At 43.8% G+C, this 23,551-nt stretch overlaps 1 protein-coding gene across 7 annotated transcripts in view; it reads right to left on the bottom strand.

Moving 5' to 3' along the window:
* The window catches only part of ACTA2 (actin alpha 2, smooth muscle), a 50,380-nt gene continuing 26,829 nt past the window's right edge, over nt 1–23,551 (bottom strand). For 2 of the 7 annotated variants that reach the window (XM_065893746.1, XM_065893745.1), the window contains exons 2-9: nt 12,871–13,025; nt 11,366–11,494; nt 8,511–8,621; nt 6,421–6,505; nt 5,887–6,048; nt 4,015–4,206; nt 2,665–2,846; nt 1–289 (exon numbers count right to left, since the gene is read on the bottom strand). In XM_065893746.1, the coding sequence (XP_065749818.1) occupies nt 146–289; nt 2,665–2,846; nt 4,015–4,206; nt 5,887–6,048; nt 6,421–6,505; nt 8,511–8,621; nt 11,366–11,494; nt 12,871–12,999 (1,134 nt within the window). In that variant the 5' untranslated portion in view covers nt 13,000–13,025 and the 3' untranslated portion in view covers nt 1–145. Of the gene's footprint in view, nt 290–2,664; nt 2,847–4,014; nt 4,207–5,886; nt 6,049–6,420; nt 6,506–8,510; nt 8,622–11,365; nt 11,495–12,870; nt 13,026–17,176; nt 17,465–23,551 lie in introns of those variants that run through there. The other 5 variants (XM_065893744.1, XM_065893750.1, XM_065893747.1 and 2 more) reach the window with 5 other exon arrangements.

The following is a 23,551-nucleotide window of genomic DNA, read 5'->3' as shown; positions in this document are numbered from 1 at the left end:
TTACAGGTAACATATTTCAGATTTATTAAAAAACACATAGGTAACAAGTCAGAGCTTTGGCTAGGAATGATTTGGAAAAGAATTGAAGGCATTATTCCACAAAACATTCACAGTGTGTGCTACAGACAGAGAGCAGGGAAGTGTTCTAGAAGCATTTGCGGTGGACGATGGAGGGCCCGGCCTCGTCGTACTCCTGTTTGCTGATCCACATCTGCTGGAAGGTGGACAGAGAGGCCAGGATGGAGCCGCCAATCCAGACAGAGTATTTGCGCTCGGGAGGGGCAATGATCTGTTGGTCAGGATGAGGAAGAAGGGCCATTAATGCACTAGAACGGGGCCTGGGCGTTCCAGCATGGTCCGAATTTGGTGACCCCTGCTGAAGCTTCATGGGCAACAGGGACAGTCTTGGCTGTTAGATGCTGAACCCGAACCTGAACCCTAACCCATGGGGTGTGAATAAGTTGTGGATTTAAATATTCTTCAATGAGCACATTTGGTTTCCCAGCTTCCTTTTACACGATCTATTCCAAAGCATCTATGACACCCCTGCTGCATTCAGTCTACTATTGGGCAAACTGAAAGTTGGCCCCAAATCCTGCACGGCCTCCACTTAAGCCCTGACAATGTCCCCGACTTTCATAAGCTGTTCTTCAGCAGTCAGCACGACACATATGCTCTGTGGACACAAACACCAGCAACTTCGAGGAGAAGTTTTGATTGTGCCAGAACTTACCACACAGGAACTTACTATAGACCTGATTAAGTACACTGAGATGCACTGTTTAACACAGAGGGACCCAAGCGTCCCCCACTGGGATGAACATTCCCCTGGGATAGGTCTGGGTTAGGCTGCATTGACTGGCCCTACCCACTGCATAGGCCTGACATGTAAGAACATGTTGACGTTTCTTAAATCAATGAATGATTTAGGCTCAGAGAGCAGTGAATCAGGCCGAGGGTATGTCTCCCTACAGCAACTCTAAAAATAGCTATAGTTGAGTAATTCCAAGTTCCACATCAGACTTGGATACTTGGGTAGAAATGAATATGGACACTTGGGCCAACAGATAAGGTATTTCTGAAACGGTGGTGAAAGGGTTTAATTTCCATTTATCCCTTGAGCTCTGGTTGAACATTTATTTTTAATACAAGTACGTGATATTTACCGAGCACTTACCATGTGCCGAGCACATGTACTATCTCATTTAATCCTCATAACCACTTTGAAGAGTAAGTACTGAATTACTCCCATATTCCAAATGAGGACACAGAGGCTGAGAGAGGTTTAAGTAATTGACCTTGATCACACCGGTTGGTACATATCAGACCCAGTATGCAAACCCGGACCTCTCCCAGGTATGTTTTTGTTTTGTTTTAGAAATAACTTTTCATTTTCGTATAATTTTGGTCTTACAGAAAAGTGGGAAAGACAGTACAGAGAGTTCCTATAGACCACCCCCCACCCCCATGCAGTGTCAGTTTCCCCTAATGTCACCATCTTACTGTACCAGGTTTTTAATGGTTTGCTCTCATCACACTGGAGCTCACAGTTCTACATTCATTTCTATTCAACACTCCAAGTTTGAAGAACTAGAAACCACCCATCTCTAGCTGGGTGTCCGTCATATACCCCCAACCTAGGTTGTCTTTGTCAGCAACCCTAGCAGCTGGTTTCATGTCCCTCCCTCCGGGGTGGGAAGATGAGGTGGTAAGTGCCAATCGGAGGGGCATCCGAGAATCACAAATCCTCAGAAAACAGTCTCTCTCCTCTTCACCCGCAGAATTCCGAGCCTCTAAGGTGGAGTGAGAGCATGCTTCCGTCTAGCCCTCCCTGTTATGTCAGCTGCAGACCCTTTCAAAAAAGGAGTGCAAATCACAGAGAACTTGTCTGAACACCTCTCGTGTGTGTGAACTGCCCCCAGGGGGCCCCTTCTCCTGCTCCCTGGGACGTGGATCAGAAGGCCCCAGCCTGGCCTCCTGATTTCAGAGTGATAACAGCCTTTGAGAAGTCACCAGCCACGTGTAAGTTTGCCTCCAAAGAATGAGGGCCTTTTAATCTGAGTTTCTTTGACTGTGACTCAAAACTCACACAGTGTAGGGGTTCTGATGGCTCAAGGACTGAGCTTGGTCATCCTGGGGTCATGCTGCACTTTTGAGCACTTGTATCAAAGGGTATGTCACACAGAGAGATGAAGATAAAATTCTAATTCCTGGCCACTGAGATGGAGTCACATTTAGTACTGGAGGAAGAGTATACACTATTGAATCTACAGGGTTTACACCCCTTCAGAAATAAGTCTGGCTCATCTGTAATATTTGTAATGCTCTATACATGACATGCACTAGTTTTGTGATGAGGAAAAACAACAAAATGTGTATTTTAGTGAGATATGGACACATGGGGGGCTCTACTGACCTTCACTGCAGCTGTTGAAAGTAGCTGATTGACAAGGATAAGTACAGATTAAATTTTGTACAAGATCATTCAACTTCTTTATGAACTGAACTGACCTATATCGTTTAAAGTATGGGACTTGTGGACTTTTACGGCTCTAAAACCCGTGAGTGCATGTGACCAAGATGTAGCCTCTGAAGAGTCCTTCACCTCTTGGCTGTAGGGCTGGCATTGCCAGCAGCATACATGGGTCCGTCACTGAACTGTACCTTGATCTTCATGGTGCTGGGCGCCAGGGCCGTGATCTCCTTCTGCATGCGGTCGGCAATGCCGGGGTACATGGTGGTGCCCCCGGACAGGACGTTGTTAGCATAGAGGTCCTTCCTGATGTCGATATCGCATTTCATGATGCTGTTGTAGGTGGTTTCATGGATGCCAGCAGACTCCATCCCTGGAAAAGAGACACAGGCCATGGTCCTTGGGTGGTGAATAAAGCCCAGGTTGACGTGGAAGACGATGCAATCAACTGGATGATCTTACACTGGACCGAAGCTAGGCAGGCATGATGCTCTGGGAACCAGCCATCTCAGGACCAAAAGGTCCTCGAATGCCCCATGTCCTCCTACCTCTTGTCTAGGGAGGAAGCCCTGCCTCAGCATCTCTGGGAGGGTGGGGGGCTACAACATCATATCCCTAATTTTTAATAGACTCATTACTATGAATGATTCAAATAACAATCAAAGTCTTCAGATTGCCAGCAGAAGCTTCCATGCTGAGCCAATGTTGCAGCCGTTGCTCAGAACTTTCCCCAAGTCTCTCTTTGGCTGCTGCCTTGTTTTTACTCCTCAAAGCTTTATGATGCTGAATCATCCAAAAAGAAAAAAAGTTTCATTTTATTCGGACAAAGACTCGCTTTTCTTCAATCTTTGCAGTTTCGTGATGTAATACTAATAATGCTTAGTGATTAATGACAGCCAATATCTAATAAGCATTGAATGCTCATTTCGGCCAAGTCCTGGGCTAGGTGCCCCCCCCCCCACAGCTCGTGTAATCCTCACAGCCACCCTATGAAATAGGTACTATGACAATCCTCATTTTACAGAGGAGGACCCTGAGATTTCAGGGCCCAAGGTCATGAACACAGAATTAAGACTCAAACCCAGGCTCACCCCTCCCAGAGCCTGCCCTCTGTAAACAACTATGCTAACCCGTCTCCCAAGGTCAGGGCTAACGTAGGATTGGGCATTTCCATTTTTCTCTCCCCCTATTATTCCCAAACTCAGCATTCAACCTATCCTTCCCATCCATCCATCCGGCGGCTCCACTGTGTCCTAAGCACAGAAAGTATCTGATTCTTTCACTGTAAACCACACACCAAGAATGCTTTGGGCTCGGCTACAACATAGACTATGTTTTCTTAAAAAGAAAACTCCTTTTCTGGTCTCCTTAACTCTTAAAAATGTGACATTCTTTCCTTTGCCCTGGTTTAGAAATGCACTTGGTTTTGTGGCCCCTGTCACATGTCCCTACACGCAGAAGGGTGCTGGGGGCTGAGGGTCGGCTGGGTGCAGAAGGAGAGGGTGGTCTCCCCAGAAGCAGGGGCAGGGTGTGCTGCCTACCGATGAACGAGGGCTGGAACAGGGTCTCTGGGCAGCGGAACCGCTCGTTACCGATGGTGATCACCTGCCCGTCAGGCAGCTCGTAGCTCTTCTCGAGGGAAGAGGAGGACGCAGCAGTGGCCATCTCGTTTTCAAAGTCCAGGGCTACATAGCACAGTTTCTCCTTGATGTCCCGGACAATCTCACGCTCAGCTGTCAGCGAGATACAAACATGGTTTGCACAGGCGGTAAAAATCCACCTGCCCGGGCTTCCCCGGTGGCGCAGTGGTTGAGAGTCCGCCGGCCGATGCAGGGGACGAGGGTTCATGCCCCGGTCTGGGAAGATCCCACATGCCGCGGAGCGGCTGGGCCCGTGAGCCATGGCCGCTGAGCCTGCGCGTCCGGAGCCTGTGCTCCGCAACGGGAGAGGCCACAATAGTGAGAGGCCCGCGTACCGCAAAAAAAGAAAGAAAAAAAAAAATCCACCTGCCCTGCTGCAGGCTCTCCTACAATACAGGCTCCATCCACAGTGATAAGTTCGATATTACATTCTGCACCCCCAAATCCATCAGGGCAATTAAATTATAAGTCCACTACGGAACCGCTTCTGTTCCCAGCGGAGTGCCTCACACAAAAGGTTCTTAGTGAATATTGTCTGGAAAGTTCAGGACAGGATGAAAATGAGCTGGCTAGAAACAGGCAAAGAGCAGGAAATCCTTAATACGTTAACTTTTTTGCACGATTAACTAATGAATCTCCATTATAATGCTTTATAACAGTTTGTTATATTGGATTTTCAGTTGACCAGGAGGACGCGTGCCGAAGCCCCCCCTTAGAGGCCCCTACAGTTTCAAAAAGCTCCAGAGACCCGTGTCGTCTGGGCCAGGTAGATTCTAGCTCAAACCCTTGGAAAATTCATCACCTTCCAGAAAGAGGCAGGCCCTGGCTCAGGACAAGTCCCAATTGAGAAGGCCCCAGTGGTGCATGGAAGAAGTGGGCAGGCAGACCGCTTTCAGACTCCTGTCCTCTGAATTTCTAAGCTATTGGTTCCATCTGGGTCCCTGGGAACCTTTTGGAAGCATCTTGGAATTCTTCATAGGGAGTAGAGGAGGAACAGAATTCACTCAACTGCCTACTGCAAAAGGAGATTTTAACATCTTCAGGTCTCAAACTTGGAGTCTAGAATAAGCCTCAGGGATGTCCAGAAACCTAAACGTTTGGACAAGACCAAACTGGCCAAGGGAGGGCGGGCGGCCAGGGTCAAGGGCACTGAGGACGTCCTGACATCTCTAGTACAGTCTGCCTCTGGGCAGCGGAACACCAGATTATAGCCTGAAGACAAATGTGTCGCTGCCTGCGGGTTGATATTAATAGTCACTAACAAATGCTGCATGCTGCCTCAGGGCCAGGAATTCGATGTGCATGGTCTCATTTACTACTCACAACATCCTTGTGAGAAAGGGTCTATGATTATTCCCATTTTACAGATGAAGAGGCTATGGCTTAGTGAACTTGGACATCTAGTCCAAGGTCACACAGCTAGTGAGTGGCAGAATTGGGACCCAAGTCCTACTGAGAAGTCTCCAAAGATTGCCCATCACCACGCCATACCAACTTCAGTCTCTATGTGTGAATGGAAGGGACTAAAAAATGTTCAAATAGCGCAACTCTGACTAGCTCATAATACCAGATGGTTATAACTGTTCTTCTTGAAGAAATAGTGTAATCATTCAGCGATTTCACTTATCAAAATATGCACTGCTTTGCCCTGGGCATTAGAATCAGGCCTTGATACCTGCAAGGCTGCCTCCCATTGTTTCCTTGGATAATCACCAAGTCCGGGAAGAACACCCCGCCCTTACACCCCTTCCCTTTATCTCCCGCAAGCCTCACCTGTGGTCACGAAGGAATAGCCTCGCTCGGTCAGGATCTTCATGAGGTAGTCGGTGAGATCTCGGCCAGCCAGGTCCAGACGCATGATGGCGTGGGGCAGGGCATAGCCCTCATAGATGGGCACATTGTGGGTAACACCATCTCCAGAGTCCAGCACAATGCCTGGGGGACAGTTGTACACAATAAAAGTCACCAGGGCAGCTGGTATGTGATCACTTACTGGTCTAGTAGAAGGGGAATTTCTAAGCCTCTTATTTGAAAGGAAGGAAGGCATTTGATAGAAGAAGTGGGGCAAGGCTGGATAAAGAAAAAAAAAGAAAGAACAGGAAGAGGGAAACAATAGGAGAAGTCCTCCGGGAAATACAAGTTAAAGGGCTTAATTTTAAAGGTGAGAAGAAGACCTCTGAGGGCTGGAATTAACCCTGTCAATTTGAACTAAACCCCAATCCATCACAACCCGCATGTTTATGAACCATTAAATCCTGTAACTGATGGTGTATTCAACTGAGGCTCTCACCCCTCCCAACCACTTACCAGTTGTACGTCCAGAGGCGTAGAGGGACAGCACCGCCTGAATAGCCACATACATGGCTGGGACATTGAAGGTCTCAAACATGATCTGCAAAGCAATTCAAAGAGCTGAGTTAGTGATGCTGCCAGTCTTACCAAGAATGCACAAGACAGCATCTTGTTGAGGAATGCAGAGGGCCCACGTGGTTCTGGGTAGAGGAAACTAAGGTAAAGGAGGGCCAGGGCAGCCTTGGTTACTAGTCAAGGAGAAATGAAGGTGTAAATGAAGAAACCATTATACCAGAGGCCTGATGGCATGGAGAGGGGGATACATGACCAGTCAGGTATAAGGAGGGTCTAGCTTCTGGCCCTGGCCCTGAGTTGAACATGACCTGGGAGAATTCACCAAACTAACAGCTGAATAACATGGGCTTCATTCCAGGTCTCTTGATTACAAATGGAGGAGGAGTTTGGATGAGAAGGGTTCTAAGGGTCCTCCAGTGTGAACAGCCCAGGACTTAATACAGTTATCAAAGCCAAAAGAAACAAAAGACAGCATCTATACTTCTCTGGTGTATGAAAGAGCCCCCCCCCCCTTTTTTTTTCTGGCCGCGCGGCTTGCAGATCTTAGTTCCCTGACCAGGGATTGAACCCAGGCCCTCTGCAGTGAAAACTCAAGAGTCCTAACCACTGGACCGCCAGGGAATTCCCGAAAAAGGCCTTTTAAACCTGAAGCTCAGACTGGTTGAATGAGCCCTGTTCTGTGGTCTGAGGTTCGTTTAATCTGTTCCACTTTTTTATGTAGTTGCAGCCCTAGAATCTGAGGCCACTCTGGCTGCAGTGAAGGAGCCCTGATTCCTGGAAGAAAAGAACCGCCTGCTGGTAACAGAGAACCAAGTATGAAAGTCAATGTGGCAGCTCATGCAGTCTAGGGACACGATTAGAACCAGAGTCCCTCCGGGTCAAGCATTAGAAATCTGTGCCCACGGAGATGCCCACAGACCACCATTTCTCCATCTGCAAAACCCTCCCTGGTCTATTCACCAGAGTGAATATCTAGCATCATTTGCTAGATGGCCATAATTCCCAACTATATTTTTCACCATTCACAGGAAAAATGGCCCCCATAAGAAACAACATCTCTTGCTACATGAGCACTTCCCAGGCACACAGACGTTCCCCTGTAGAGAACAGCTGCTAGTGTGTTGGTGTAGCGCCTAGAACTCTTCCGAGAGAAAGACCCTGCAGTATTTACATTTATTATTCTCCGAGGTCAAAAGATCACGGACCAAATCCAAGCTCTGCCACTTCTAGCTGTGTGACCTTGGGACAATCACCTAATGTACTTGAGCCTCGATTTCTTCATTTATATGATCAGCATACGAATAGCTCCTGCTTTACGTTGTTAAGATTTAAAGAGACAATGCATATAAAATGCTTAGTCCAGTGCCTGACCATAGCAAGCATGAAATTGACACGAGGTGTATTTATTTAGCAGCTCATCCAACCTGGAAATCTTGTCTGGCTGGTGGAATGGATGGTCTCCTGATCCAAAACTTTTGAGCTTCAGACAAGTGACAATAATGACAACTATTTGTTGAAGGTTATCATACCAGGTACCATGAAACACATTTAGCATTTACCTCATTCATCTTCACACCAATCCTTTGAAAAATAATAGTACTAATATTATTCCCAACATATGGACAAGGAAACTGAGGCTCTGAGAAATTAAGTGGATTCTTTAAAGTCACATAACTGATTAAGTGACAGATCGAGTTTTCAAACCGGGATCTGTTGGACTCCAGAACCAAAATTCCCCATTTTATGTTATCCTGCACTTTGAAATGACTTGTCCTTAGAAGGTTTTAACCTAAACATGTCACCTTTTCAGTTAAATCTTGGAAATTTCCTGTTGCTCTTGGAACCAAGGGGCTGTTCCTGCAGTAAGGATGTCAGTGCCACCAGGATGCTCCTGGCCTTTGGAATTCTGGAAAGTTATCAGCCTGTGAGTGGACTGTTTGGTGGGCCTTCTCGCTGCTGTCCTGCACAACCCCTTTAACACAGGACTTTCCCCAGACACCAAAGTGCTGGGCCCTGGAGTGCATATTTACCTGGGTCATTTTCTCCCGGTTGGCTTTGGGGTTCAGGGGTGCCTCGGTGAGCAGGGTTGGATGCTCTTCAGGGGCAACACGAAGCTCATTGTAGAAAGAGTGGTGCCAGATCTAGCAGGGGGACCGAGGAAAAGCACAATGATGTGACGCAGTAGGGGCACTGCAGTCCTCAAAAAGCGATCAGAATGGGCTAATGAAACCAGGTTCAAATAAAATGCTAGAAGTACTCATTATGCGTCCACAGTTTTACAGATGCAGAGACTGAAACTCAAGGACTGTAAATAACTTACTGAGGATGCACAGCTAGTAGGTGAATGAACAAAAACGCAAACCCAGGACTATGAGGCAGGATGGAGTAGTGGTTAAGGGTACAGGCTCTGGCATCAAACCTGGGTTCAAATCCTGGCTTAACCACTTCTTGGTTATGTGAGCTTAGGCAAATTTTAACCCTTCTCAGCCACAATCTCTCCATGGGTAATATAAAAATAATTTGTGGGCTTCCCTGGTGGCGCAGTGGTTGAGAGTCCGCCTGCCGATGCAGGGGACACGGGTCGTGCCCCGGTCCAAGAAGATCCCACATGCCGCGGAGCGGCTGGGCCCGTGAGCCATGGCCGCTGAGCCTGCGCATCCGGAGCCTGTGCTCCGCAACGGGAGAGGCCACAACAGTGAGAGGCCCGCATACCGCAAAAAAAAAAAAAAAAAATTTGTATGTCTTTGTGAGACTTAAGTCAGGGAACCCTAGAGTTGCTATTTAGCCCAGAGTAAATGTTACTATTATTCAACTATATCTTCTTTACCCCCTATTTCCACTTTAGTTAATATTCATGGGCAAATGAGTTAGAGTAGCAAGTAAAAGGACAAATGAATGAATATATGAAAGGATGAATGAAGCTGACCTAACTGCCTAATTGCCACTTTTAATATTTGAGGGAAAATTTCCTCCCCTCCATTCCCCTCTTTGTTCCCCAGGGCTGAGAGAAGCCTGCCTTGGTCAGCACACTCTGGACTTTTCGTTCATGAGCAGACATTTGGCCTTCAAGTGTTTCCAAAAAAAGCCAGTGTCTATTTCTAGCATGTCCGTGCGATGTACTTTGGACATACTTGTGTTTGCTTCATGGTTGAGCATCCTCCTTATTTTTGTTTATTTTTATTTTTGAGCTGTTTCTTTTTTTAATTTAATTTTAATTTTATATTGGAGTATAGTTGATTCACAATGTTGTGTTAGTTTCAGGTGTACAGCAGAGTGATTCAGTTATACATATACGTATATCCATACTTTTTCAGATTCTTTTCCCATATAGGTTATTACAGAATATTAAGTAGAGTTCCCTGTGAGCATCCTCTTTAATCCCTGGATGCCATAAAGAACAAACCATTGTGAAAAAGTTTCAGTTAACTAGTTATTTTTAAAAGCCTGAAAATTCTCCACTAGCACCAGAAATATTAAATTCATTCAGAATTAAAACAAAATAAAACAAGAACTGCTAGTGAAAGCTCATACATTAATAAAAGCTAGATCGACTTTAAAGAGTCTTTATCTTATTGCAGTTACTTTGGTTTTGAATTTGTTGTCTCTAGAAAGGAAATGAGACTCCTGAAAGTTCTATCCCTTTGATGGAGTAAAAGCCGCACAGTGTTCAAGAAATCAAAAAAAAAAAAAAGTGAAGAAAAGAAATTCTACCTATCGTATTATATACTATGGATACTCTGAAGCGTCATTTAAAAACCAACCAATCCCTCTCTCTTTCTCTCTCTCTCTCTCTCTCTCTCTCTCTCAGACCCTTTGAATTTAAATTTTAAAAATTATGGAATGCTTTATTTGTTCCAAGGATCTTTCTCCAGGTGCATCCCTCTGAGACGCTGCCGGCTCCATGGAGAATCTCTTAAGAGTATTTTCCTACTATTAATATCTTCCTCACAGTGAAAACTGCAGTCTTAACCAAATCCAGAATCTTAGACTCAGTAAACCTAATGAAACACAATTTTTGTAGAGAAGCAGAAGTTTCAGCATTATTACTGATAAATCCTAGCAACATTATTTTCTTTTACACTAGTGGGAGAGAGAGAGAGAGAGAGAGAGAGAGAGAGAGAGTGTGTGTATGGAGCTGACAGATATATAAAAGTCCAGATGTTCTGGTTCTAATATATTTGCTGCATTTTAAAAATTTAAGTCACTTTCTCATTATTTCTTCTGCTTTTTCTCTGATCACTTGTGTTTCCATAATGTCTAATAACAAACATCAAAATCCTAGGATTTAACTCTTCTCCTCATTAGCTCTTCTATATGGGTCTGGGAGATAAAGACTTCATTTAAGGCAACACAGGGAGATACTTTTAAAAATATTTATTTAAAAATTTTTGTCATGTGCTTGGGCTTCAATACGTTGAGGAACATTCGGGAATGTATGAATGTATAGCTTTCTATAGTGAAAACTAAAAAATATATATATATATTTTAAATGTTCAGGGTGAGTTAATGAAAACCTTTCAAGAATGGGTGCGTGAAGGCAACCCTTTGTTCTCCTGGCTGCTACTCATGTAATGCTTGTCCTCGGAGGGCAAGCCAGTGGACTGAGCAAGTCTATTAATACCCACCATTGTCTAAGGGCTACTGTTCTCGTCTGCAGAGCTAGCTCACTCTAATTGGTTTATAAACCCTGTTAGGCAAAGGATTTGCTTTTTTTTTTTTATTTAAAGAAACAGTTCAGGATTTTTTTTTTCCAGTTAGTAATAATCTAGAAGGAACATCAACAAGTAAAAGTACAATTGGGCAAAGTGAGCCAGTTCTTTTCCCCAGCAGTGGCAAGATGTTTGGAAACAGGAGCCCCAGGAATTATGCATGAATCTCCCGGTACCTTTTCCATGTCGTCCCAGTTGGTGATGATGCCGTGTTCTATCGGGTACTTCAGGGTCAGGATTCCTCTTTTGCTTTGTGCTTCATCACCCACGTAGCTGTCTTTTTGTCCCATTCCCACCATCACCCCCTAAAAAAGGTTCAACACATCACGAGCCAGCCTCTCTCAGAACTTGTGAACCGATTACAGTCCAAACACAAAGGGTTAAATCATTTCGATAGAAAGTTCCTTCGGGTACCAACAATGATATGCTGAATCCTACTGTCACTAAGTTCTTAAGAAACAGCCTTAGTTGATTGGAAACAGGTCTGACTAGTTCTCTCAAATAGCAGAGAACCCTGGGGGTAAGGCAACTTTGTGTTATTTATCTTCTACATCCCTTGATGAGCTCTCTTAGGGCAAAGATTGTATCTGTCTTGTTCTCCACTATGACAAATTGCCTGGCACATATTCGGCACTCAATCATTATTTGTTGAATGGATATGTAAAATTTTACATATTAGTTAAATGGCATTTTGCCCCTTATAAATCCTTTAAACTGTGCTTTTGAAGTTGTCACCTACCCAAGAGTATATCTAACCGTTCTAAGCAAAAACATTATTTCTACAAATGATCACTCCGTGCTTGACTTCTCATAGATAAATTCATACCAATCAACACTGACATCTGCCTAAAGTAGTGGGATGTATTTTTTAATCATTAAGGTGAAGCTTTACAAAAGAGAGAATTCTCATTACTAAAATTTAAAATTGCACTGGAGTGACTTAAAATTGCAAAACAGTCGTGGCTACTATAGTTCCATAAGTAGTGATTTATGCAAAATATCTCCATCCCAGAAGTTCAACAAAGGGACAGAGTTCATTCATGGGGAGGGGCTTCTATTATTTGCTCTTGTGAATCTGTGCCAAATTGAAAGCTTAAATATCAGTCAGATAGGCTCAATGTGCAAAATACATTTCTGCTGTGAAGGAGAATTTCTGAGATTTTTACCCTGTGGCTGCCATCAACATTTTGTTTCTACATAATGCTATGTAAAATTACCATGTGGCTGTCCACATGTATTTTGTTGACAACTAACAGATGGAAAATTACATTTGGTAACAGTGCTGATTTTCACCTAACATTAGGTTCTGTGAGAGTGAGTGACCTGGGCTTTTATTTTAGTTTCTTTCCAAAGGGTAGCTATGGAATACATCAGATAACTCATAAGCTCATAAATATTTCTGATGCTGATGACAATGATTACATTTAGACAAAAAGGATTTATGAAAAAGAGCCAGTCTTTGTATCTGATAGACACCCAATAGATAATCTATCAACATTGTGTATTAAATTGGTACTTATTTCTAGACGTCAATCATCAGAGGTACATTTTTAACATGGTTACATAATTCCCGGGCAGAGAGCAACAGACAATCTATGAATACCCATAGCGAGTACCAGAGACACAGAGGGACAAAATTTATAGCCTTGTTTTTCTCTGTTCCAGAGAAAATTTTCCTCACCTGATGTCTGGGACGTCCCACAATGGACGGGAAAACAGCCCTGGGAGCATCGTCCCCAGCAAAGCCAGCTTTACAGAGCCCAGAGCCATTGTCACACACCAGGGCGGTGCTGTCCTCTTCTTCACACATCTTGGCTGGAGCTACGACACAGGGTCCTGCAGGGAACAGGGAGGAAGCCACCCCGCTGTTATCCAACAGTCATGGCACTTAACCTGACCACTCCCACCTTCCAGGCTGGGTTGAGACCCCTCCCGTGCACTCCTAGAGCGCCTTCTGCTGATTCTTATCTAACACAGCATTTATCTCAAAGTACTTTCATTAGACTGAAAACTTTTTGTAACTAAAACTCTGATTTCCACATTCATACAACAGGTCTCTAGCACCGTGGCTGGCACGTCACATGTGCTCACAAGCACTTTAAAGACTAAGTAAGTGAATGAATGAACTACTGCAGAGCACATATGGAATATCAGACCATGAGATCAGATATTCACAGGGACAAGTCATTTGTTAAAGAAGTATCTGGAATTTGCTGTCTGTATCCAACCATCTTCACATTTTTCTAGGTATGTTATAACTTCTAATTTTTTTCAAAAACGTAGATTTTGAGGAATGGGCAGCATGTGAAAAATTGGAAATATTGAGACATTTAATGTAAAATGTTTAAAAGAAAATTCTCTTTTGGATCCTGAGGACTTTAAATTTTACCCTTGGAAAAACATTAGAACCAATCAAAACTTTCTAAGAAGGTGCTTTAAATTTTAGGGACCACAGTTATTCCATTAATAAAAACCACTGCTACCCTGTAAGTCCAACAAGCCAGGGTGAATCCAAAACTTTACACATCGTGCAGTAGAATGCTTTGTTGCCATTAAAAAAGGTAAATAAAAGGATAAGTTACAGGTATATTCTTATGTGATACTAGGTTAGAGAAATTAACATTGTACGATCCCATTAAAAATGTATTTTTATGCACTAGAAAAAGATTAATCATATTTACCATGATGTTGATGGGGGTTATTTTTGAAGTGGTGGGTTTTCTAGGTGTTTTAAATGATCATCCCATGGTTCTGTAATATTTTCTAAATAAATTGAGCATGTATTCTTTTAGTAAGAAAGCAATATTTCAAATATCCCATTGTTAAGCTTGGATCCTACGGCAAAATTTGGAAGACTGGAGCACAAGTAACAACTTAGAGATCTGGGAAACTGAAGGCTTATTAGAGAATGTTTTCATTTAATGCCCTCGTTTCTCAAATGAGAAAACTCAGGGGAAGTGATTTGCTCAAGGGCACACAGGGCCTTACAGGCAAAGTTGAACCAGAGATCAGGTCCCCTTGGCTACCCTTCAGCTTTCAATCTAGACCCCTTCCATTTTCTAAGCAGAATTAGGTGAAAAATAGTTTTTAAAGAGAAGGACACCCAGAGTTCTCTGCCTGACTTTGAGATGATAGGATTTCAGGTTCAGGAAGAGTCTTCTAAGTTGGTGAACTCATTGCATCCCCAGGCCTAGATATAAAAGGCAACTCTTTTAAGGAAATTTCTGGGACCTAAGAAAAGAAAAAAAAGCTATTGCAGTTTGAGTTGTGCCAGACCATTCCCATGAAACCAATGCTCCGTCTTTCCAAATGCCTAGAACTCCCATGGCAGTGTCTCATGCAACATAACCTTTTGCAAAGAGCATGAACCTCAACTGAAAGAACATATCTTAAAATCCAGGACATGTACTGTTATCGCCAACTGACAAACCAGGGAATCAAGACTCAAGTTGGAATGATTTGTCCAAGATCCCAAAACTGGTAGAGTTAGGACACTAAAAATTACAGCACGTGATGGTTATGGGCTTGGATTCCGGGGTCTCACTCTGGATTTGAGTGTGGCCTTCACCGCTTAGAAGCTATGTGACTTAGTAAGTTATGTAACATCTCTAAATCAGGTTCTTTATCTATGAAACGACAGTAAAATCTGTATGTAGCACATAGAGTTCTTATGGGGATTAGATTTTCTAAAAGGCATTAAAAATAATTTATGGTGGCATACACATTATGAATTCTCAATAAATATTATTTTAAAATTATTAGCATCATTATGTGATGATTGTCATTATCCAGATCTTTTTACTTCCAGTCTTTGCTTCCTCTCCACAACTCCCTCTAGGCCTACCAGAGAAACCTTCAACTTGTGGCTTCTACTTGTAAGAATGGAAAATGAGGTTTATCAATGGCCTACTCTTTCTTTTCCCACCCTTCCCTTCCCTTTCCAGACACTGAATTATGTTTGGCAGTCATGTGATTTGGCTTCCTTCCTAGCAGATTAAGAAGCAAAAAGAGAGATGAGAAATGTAAGAGAGAGAAGGCAGAAAAGCAGTCGGAGTCGGAGGCATGTGTCAGAGGCTGTCAGCACTGGATCAGCAGCCTCTCTGGATGTACTAAGCAGACTTGCCAAAACAAAAGTAAGGGCTGGAAACAGGATAAAATATTTGGAATTAGGAGGCTCTAAAAATGTGATGGTGTGGTCACTATGAATACACATGTCCTTAGTAACCCTTTCCTGGCGCAGGAAGGGTTTGGGGGAGTGTTAGAATGCACTGCAGAAAAAGTAGACTTAACGCTCAGATCAGCAAGCATGCAGAAAATAAAAAGATCTCAAAATTTGGTAAATGTGTTTTTATTTGGCAAAAAAAGAAAGAAAGAAAATGTCCAGGAAGAAGTTTTAAATCTCTAAAAGGAACACTGTCGTTAGAGAAATCTGTGTCCCCAGAAAGGACCCAGCTCAGTGGTTTGCAACTCTTACCTAACCTGATGAGCAGCTGGGTTTGGAGCAAAGCATTTCCTAATTAGGTAAAACACACTCGAATGTCTGCTTTTGGAACAGCACCCGGGTCAGGGGGTTTGCTCTAACCGACTCGAGTGCATCTTGTGCCAAAAATGAGGAGTTAGTGGGAGGGGAACGCTCCAGGTCCCAGCTCGACAGTCTTGAAACACAAACCATATTTAGTCATGAATCACAAAATGGAAGGAAAATCTCAGTGTGAAAACTCCAGTCCGGGCTGAAGCTGCCAACTGGTGATTTACAGCAAAGAGCAGCCTGCGGTGGCAGGGCTGGCTCCCAGGTCCCGCCCGGCTGAGAAATGCAAACCAGACATCGCACAGGCTGAGATGCAAACAGCTGTCAGACGCACACCCGGCTCCCTCTCTCTTTATTCACAAAGATTCAGCGGGGCGCCTGCTGCGCTCTGCTGCAGATGACCAACGAACCGAGACGCATATATCTTTTTTTTTTAACATCTTTATTGGAGTATAATTGCTTTACAATGGTGTGTTAGTTTCTGCTTTATACAAAGTGAAGCAGTTATACATCTACATATGTTCCCATATCTCTTCCCTCCTGCGTCTCCCTCCCTCCCACCCTCCCTATCCCACTCCTCTAGGTGGTCACAAAGCACCGAGCTGATCTCCCTGTGCTATGCGGCTGCTTCCCACTAGCTATCTATTTTACGTTTGGTAGTGTATATATGTCCGTGCCACTCTCTCACTTTGTCCCAGCTTCCCCTTCCCACTCCCCGTGTCCTCAAGTCCATTCTCTAGTAGGTCTGTGTCTTTATTCCCGTCTTACCCCTAGGTTCTTCATGACCTTTTTTTTTCTTAGATTCCATATATATATGTGTTAGCATACGGTATTTGTTTTTCTCTTTCTGACTTACTTCACTGAGACGCGTATATCTTGAAGTGTAAGCTCCCAGTTACACTCAAGAGACTTTCCCACAGAAGACACTACCAATGAGAGCCAGAGGAGCCCAGATGCAAATACACAAAGTGCCAATATCAAAGGCTAGGCAACCTTGGTTCAATTCTAAAATCCACTTCCAGACACCGTAGCTGCACCAAAAGTACAGTCCAGTGAAAAATCCCCACACCAAATCTGAACCACAAGCAGATACTGGAGTTTCCAGTGCCTAAATATAAATCATCATGTAACTTACTGCAGACGGCTTGACTGCGTCTCTGAAATGCACTGCAAGACCCGGGCAGCTGGTTTAGTATAAACAGATGTTGCAGGTGACACACATAGATTTCATTCCATCTTGCTCTCCCTACCCTTTCCCACACCAGGCTGCGTCTTAGCTTGGATTTTAAGGTTAGATAATTAGAGCTAAAAGCTACAATCGTGTTAGTAGTACAATCTTCATTCAAAACTTTCAGAGTGTGTGAGCCTGGCCAAAATCCCCAGAGATGACATCTGATTATGCTGGGGAATGTCAGAGCCGCTGGAATCTAAGTCACATCCCTGGGCCGGTGCCACTTACCCTGAAAGTGCTCGGCTGGGCTTCTCTCCTCTGGCTGGTGTTCGGGGAAGCTGAACGCCGAAGGGTTATATAGCTCCTTGGTCTGCTCCCCTCCCACTTGCTTCCCAAACAAGGAACAAAGACAGACTTCAGCCCTCCGTTCAGTCTAACACAACCATATAGGGACCTCAGCACAAAACTCTCTAATCTGGGTGGCCGGAGGTCTGGGTCTCTTCCACTGCATTCCACTGCTCTGCTCATGAAAAGGCAGGCAGCTCAGCTGCCTGTGGGAGATAAACACCCCAAGCCTTCAGAACAATTGCTGAAATGCCCAGAGATACTGAGTGAGCCTCATGGGGCAGATGCAGGCACGGTTCGCACATTCCTCAGGAGATGCCAGCCGGCCGTCTTGCTAGCATTAAGGGTCATTTCCTCATGAACCGAGCACAGAAAGAAGCTGCCTCTGAGGAGCAGGGATTTTTAAAAATTCCCCTAAAAACGGGGTCTGCAATGAAGAAAGAGATGCTGCAATGGTCCATAAGTTTAAAGAGGGAGTGAGAACTTTGTGGTCGTCAGTGCTGGGTTTATGAATCAAGTCTGGGGCGGGGTCGGGGGTGATGGAAGTAGGAATTGAAGTGGAGACAGGTTTGAAGGCCCGTGTTTTCACAGAGGCGCTTGGAAGTCAGCACGACCTTGACCATTTCGGTGCCCCGGTTCATTAGCTGTGTCTGCTAATTTGTCCTGAGCGATGTAGCAGCATGATAGGGGCTGTCCTTCGAGCAGAGTCCGTGCAGGCACCTGTCACAGAAGCAGTCTGAGAGCAAAGGGTGTGTTTAAGGGAAGCCTCTCTGAGCCTCCTCTTGCCCCGCTGATGCACCTGACAGGTGACAGATAACAGGTGACCCAGGCATTCCTCAGAGGAAGGTAGTGAGTAAACACCAGTCTGACCTTAAGCTCTCATTCCCAGGTGACAACAAATGACTTTAATGGTTTTACATTTGCCTGTTCCTCTTTGCCAAGCCAAGGTTCTAACTAAATTCATGGTAGAAATATTTTTGACAGTTACCATGAGCATTTCTGCTGACATATGAGAAAAATCCCAGGATGAATGTCTCTGTTTTACAGCTGTGGCCAGCCCTTCACTCGTTACTGTGTCTGACCCATTTGATTTATGGCACACACACACACGCACACACACACACACTTTGGGAAATTGCACCATTGATGATTATGTAATTTTATATGGCTTAAGACTAAATGATAACAGATTGCTCTGTATTTTTCAAGGATTTGTCAACTGTTTCTAGTTTTTGTCAACCAGAAAACACAATTGTGTGAATGTTCAAACTTGAAAACTAGGCAATATAACATAAAGTCGGGCATTTGGAATTAATCTAGTGGTTTTTATCACAGGGAACACGTGAAGCAAAAATTCCATATTTTCTTCATTGGGAGGGCAATTTGAGCAGAGGTAGGATCCTGCCTCCTCCCACTTCTGTCTCAAGCAGTGTCTGTGTAGTCCCTGACAGTTTATGTAGTGAATGCTTCTTTAAATACCGAAAATAAGAGTTTTGATGTTCACCTTCCTGATTCTTATGTCATTTTCTCCCTTGATTCCACCAGTGTGCATTCACAGCCCTGACAGCAATCAGACTGTGATGACACGAACAGACATACAAGATGACGATTCAGGTTGTTTTTCTCACAAGTTTTTTTTCCTTTTTCCTTCCTTCCTTCCTTCCTTATTATTATTATTATTTTTTCCGGTATGCGGGCCTCTCAGTGTTGTGGCCTCTCCCGTTGCGGAGCACAGGCTCCAGATGCGCAGGCTCAGCGGCCATGGCTCACGGGCCCAGCCGCTCTGCGGCATGTGGGATCTTCCCGGACCAGGGCACGAACCCGTGTCCCCTGCATCGGCAGGCGGACTCTCAACCACTGCGCCACCAAGGAAGCCCCTTTCCTTCTTTTTTAAAATTTATGACACTAACCATGGAGGACCTCTAACTGAAAATAAATTTCTGAACCAGTGATTAAATGGTCTCATTGTCTGGGTTTGAGATTTATACTTTCATACCCCATTCAAGTCTCCTCAGTGAAAGAAAGCAGTGCTGGATGAGTATGTGTGTGTGTACAGAGACATCTCCAGTCAAGTGGCCAGATATCTTCTGGAGCTCTCAGCCACGTATCCAAGAAGTTATGGAGCAATTAGAAAAACAGTAGTGTCTGATGACTTGGTTGCCATTCAGGAAAACTATAAAATAAATTCCAGGCTATAAGCACATTCAAGAATCATGCCCAGACGTGTGGTTCTACAAACAGCACCCACCATCTTGGTAGCATTATCCAATGATGATTTATTGTAAATTCCTAGAGATCTGGGACAATTTTAATCCTCAGTCCAGAGCTGAGTAAGCAGTGAGTGCTCACTAATTGCCTAATGATTTCTTGATTAATCTTCACCCCCAGTACCATGTGGATTTCACTTGGCCGTGTCAGTATTGGCAAACAGCCGCATAATATGGATGTCTGGCAAGGAATATGATTTTCTGCAAATTTTCTGCTGCAGTTGAAAATTTGGGCTGTAGAAATTGTTTTCTCTAGACTGATCACACTCATTAACTATTTTGTTCAGCTCATAGAATTCATTTTGCCTGAGGAGACTCAGTGAGAGCAAGGCATCCTTTCTGTTTCTAATTCTCAGAATTCTCCAGGTTCTGGAATTGTCAGAATCAAAGGCTGAGTTCTCCTAAGACAGCCTCAGCAGACAAACTCACCCAGCCCATGCTGGCACAATGGCCATTCCAGCCGCATCTGCAGGGATTTGCTGAACTCCGTTCTGTTATTTGCTTGAGCAAATCAGAAGTTTTTTTACTGCAAATTTGATTTGACGCCTCCTATGGGAAGGTAAATGCAGGTATTTGGGGGATATGCTAATACTCAGTAGATGGTGTTTATTTTCGCAGTGCTCTTATTTATTTCAAAATCTGAGAAGTTTGAAGGAATGTGCCATAAGAGAAGACACTTGGCACACTAAATGTGAGAGAAACAACCTGCAGCATAAGGAGGAAATGCAGTGAAAATCAGCCTTCGGTCCTTGTCTTTGTACAAAGGCAAAAAATTTTAGAGCAATACACAAGGGATTCTGATTCAGAGTTCAAGTTCTAGAGCTACCACTAGCTCTGTGTCCTGTCTCTCTCTCTCTCCCTTTTTAAAAATCTTTTTATTATATATTGGAGTATAGTTGATTTACAATGTTGTGTCAGTTTCAGGTGTACAGCAAAGTGATTCAGTTATACATATACATGTATCTATTCTTTTTCAAATTCTTTTCCTAGTTAGGTTGTTACAGAATACTAGGCAGAGTTCCCTGTGCTATACAGTAGATCCTTGTTGGCTATCCATTTTAAATACAGCAGTGTGTACATGTCAATCTCAAACTCCCTAACTATCCCTCCCCCGCCACCAGCTTTCCCCCCTGGTAACCATAATGTGTCCTCGCTCTGACTCTTAGATTTCTTATATGAAAATAGGGTTAATAATCATATCTTATCACAAGGTGGTAGTGGGATGTGAAGAGTTAATAAATGAGAAGTGCCTGGAATACTGCCTCGCCCGTGGAGAACACTATGGAATTATTAGCTATTATTATCATCCAGTGTTCTATGAGCGAAAGTTAGATCTAGAGGTGAGACAGTTTCTCAGACAAAAAAAGAGCACAGACTTAAACTTTTAACCAAAAGAATGTGACACTCTGTGTTAGTTTCCTTTTGCTGCTTTACCAAATTACAACAAACCTGCTACAAACAGCAAAATTTATTATATTACAGTTCTTGAGGTCAGAAGTCTAAAATAGGTTTCACTGGTTTAAAATCAAGATAGTTATCTTTCTTCTGGAAGCTCTGGGGGAGAATGTGTTTTCTTGTCGTTTCTATTCTAGGGGCCGCTGCATTTCTTGGCTCATGGCCCCTTCCCCTATCTTCAAAGCCAGCTTTGTAGCATCTTCAAATCTCTCTTTCTGACTCTGACCATCCTGCCTCCCTCTTAGAAGGACCTTTGTGATTACATTGGGCCCTGCTGGATAATCCAGGGTAATCTTCATATTTTAAGATGATTAACTTAATCACATCTGCAAATTCACAGGTTTGGGGGATTAGGATATGGACGTGTTGGGGAGGCCATTATTCTGCATATCATATCTGTCTATTCAGTCACACACAAATATATTTCCTGTTGCACATCAATACATTTGTAACAGTTTCTCAGATAAAAAGAAAATTTCCACCAATGGCGTTGACATTAGATATACTGACTAACATCGAATAGACGTTTAGAGATAATGCACAAGTCCTGTGTTAGGAAAGGGATCAGAAAACCCTAAAGCTGTCTGTCCACAATGCCATAAAGGCCAACTAGGAAAGTGGAATAAACTTGTGCACTCCTTAAAGCTTTTCAGAGTGTCTAGACTATGTAATGTATTTCAAGATGTATTCCAGTGCTTTACTATATTTTATTTTATTTGTAAAAGAAGAAAATGCATTCTGGCTTGCAGAATAACACCCTGTTAGATTTTGGAGGCAGAACAGCTTTTAATATTCTCGGTGTCACCAAAAGATAACTTGGGAAATTAGGGTTAATCATGAAGGATCGAGAGCTCCACAAGCTGAGTTGAATTCCTGGAGCAGAAGGACACTAATATCCCTCTGTTAAAAGCACTTATGTTTTGCCTGTACCTTCCACCTAATCTACCCCCACTCAGAAGTAGTATGCTCCAACATTGCCCCAATAATCCTGAACAATGGACTTTTCCACTAACAAATCAGACTAGCTCACAGCTTAGGATCTCTGCTCTTGCTGTTCCTCTGCCTGGAACAGTTTTTCCCCATTTACCACTCTAACTCCTCCCACACATCCAGTTCTTCTTCTACACGACCTCCTCAACTCAGCTAGGTGTCACTAAGCCCCAGTAAGCCTTCCCTACCCCCTCCATCTTCCATTTTGTTTAAGTGCCCCTCCTCTGTTTGCCCATACCATACCATGTTCACCTTTCCTCTGGGACCCACAGCATTGCTCTTCTATAGTGCACCTAAATTCCAGGCTAGAGGGCAAAGACTAAATGCATTTGAGGGCAAAGACTGAATTGATTTCATCTTTGTATTCCTAGAGTCTAAAACATGCAGTAAATGTTTCTTGTTTTTGTTTTTCTGTTTTGTTTTGCGGTACGCAGGCCTCTCACTGTTGTGGCCTCTCCCGTTGCGGAGCACAGGCTCCGGACGCGCAGGCTCAGCGGCCATGACTCACAGGCCCAGCCGCTCTGCGGCATGTGGGATCTTCCCGGACCGGGGCACGAACCCATGTTCCCTGCATCGGCAGGCGGACTCTCAACCACTGTGCCACCAGGGAAGCCCATGAAATCTATTTTTGATAGGACCTCCAATGATGCTTATCCAAACCGAAATTTGGGAATCACTGGGCCGAAGGGCAGAATCACCTGATGTCCTGGTGTTCCTTCCAACTTGATGACTCTCTGATTGTCTGAGCGTGGATGACATGGTGGACGGTTGGATTTGCTGGACTTCTGTGGAGACTGACTGATAGTCACTTATTTAGTCTAGAAACCGAGTCTTGGATCCTCTAGACACAAAACAGTGGATAAACATAGAATTGTTGATATTACCAGCATGGAGTGTTTTGGAATTGGAACCCAGCGTGCTGCAGGAGAAAAGAGCCATACCAGGGAGAATATATACAGCGCTTTGGACGGGAGTGCTAGACACTGCTGAGGAGTCAGCTAAAGAAGAGAAAGTATCAGCTACGTCAACCAGAGGAATGGTGTCATGGGGGCCCAGGATCCTGGGATATATAAGGCTGTGGGAAGAGGGTCACATGGCACACGAGCAATACAGGGCACCTCAGAGCTACAACAGCATTAACAACAACAACGACGAACATTTATTAAGCTACTGGCATGTATCAGGCTTCAGTTGTACTACTAATATATCCATTCTTTAAATTAGGAAACTGCAGCTGAGTTTAACCCAAGGTCACACCATTACTGAGTGATGGATTTAGGATTCAAATACAAGTGTGTATGACTTTAGACCTGAGGTTAAAGCAAAGGATTAGGTAAGCTGTATTCTTAGAGGAAGGAGTCATTCCCAAAGTTATCTGAAGGACGTAGTACACACACAACAGGTGAGAAGCAGCCATGCTCCTACTTGGGAAGTACCTCTATGAAAGTTGCTGACTTCAGAAAAACTATACAGGGAAGGCAAGCTGAAGATGAAACCGATAGCAAGAGTTTGGGCACACGAACTGTTGAGAGAGTTTATGGTGTGAAAGGTAATTCAGAGACTCATTTGTCCTTAACAGAAGCCTTGAACTAGTAACAAACTGCTA

This window comes from Phocoena phocoena, chromosome 16 (assembly GCF_963924675.1).
Source record: "Phocoena phocoena chromosome 16, mPhoPho1.1, whole genome shotgun sequence".
In the NCBI taxonomy this organism is placed as follows: Eukaryota; Metazoa; Chordata; class Mammalia; order Artiodactyla; family Phocoenidae; genus Phocoena; species Phocoena phocoena.
This window is presented reverse-complemented; position numbering and strand designations above follow the sequence as displayed.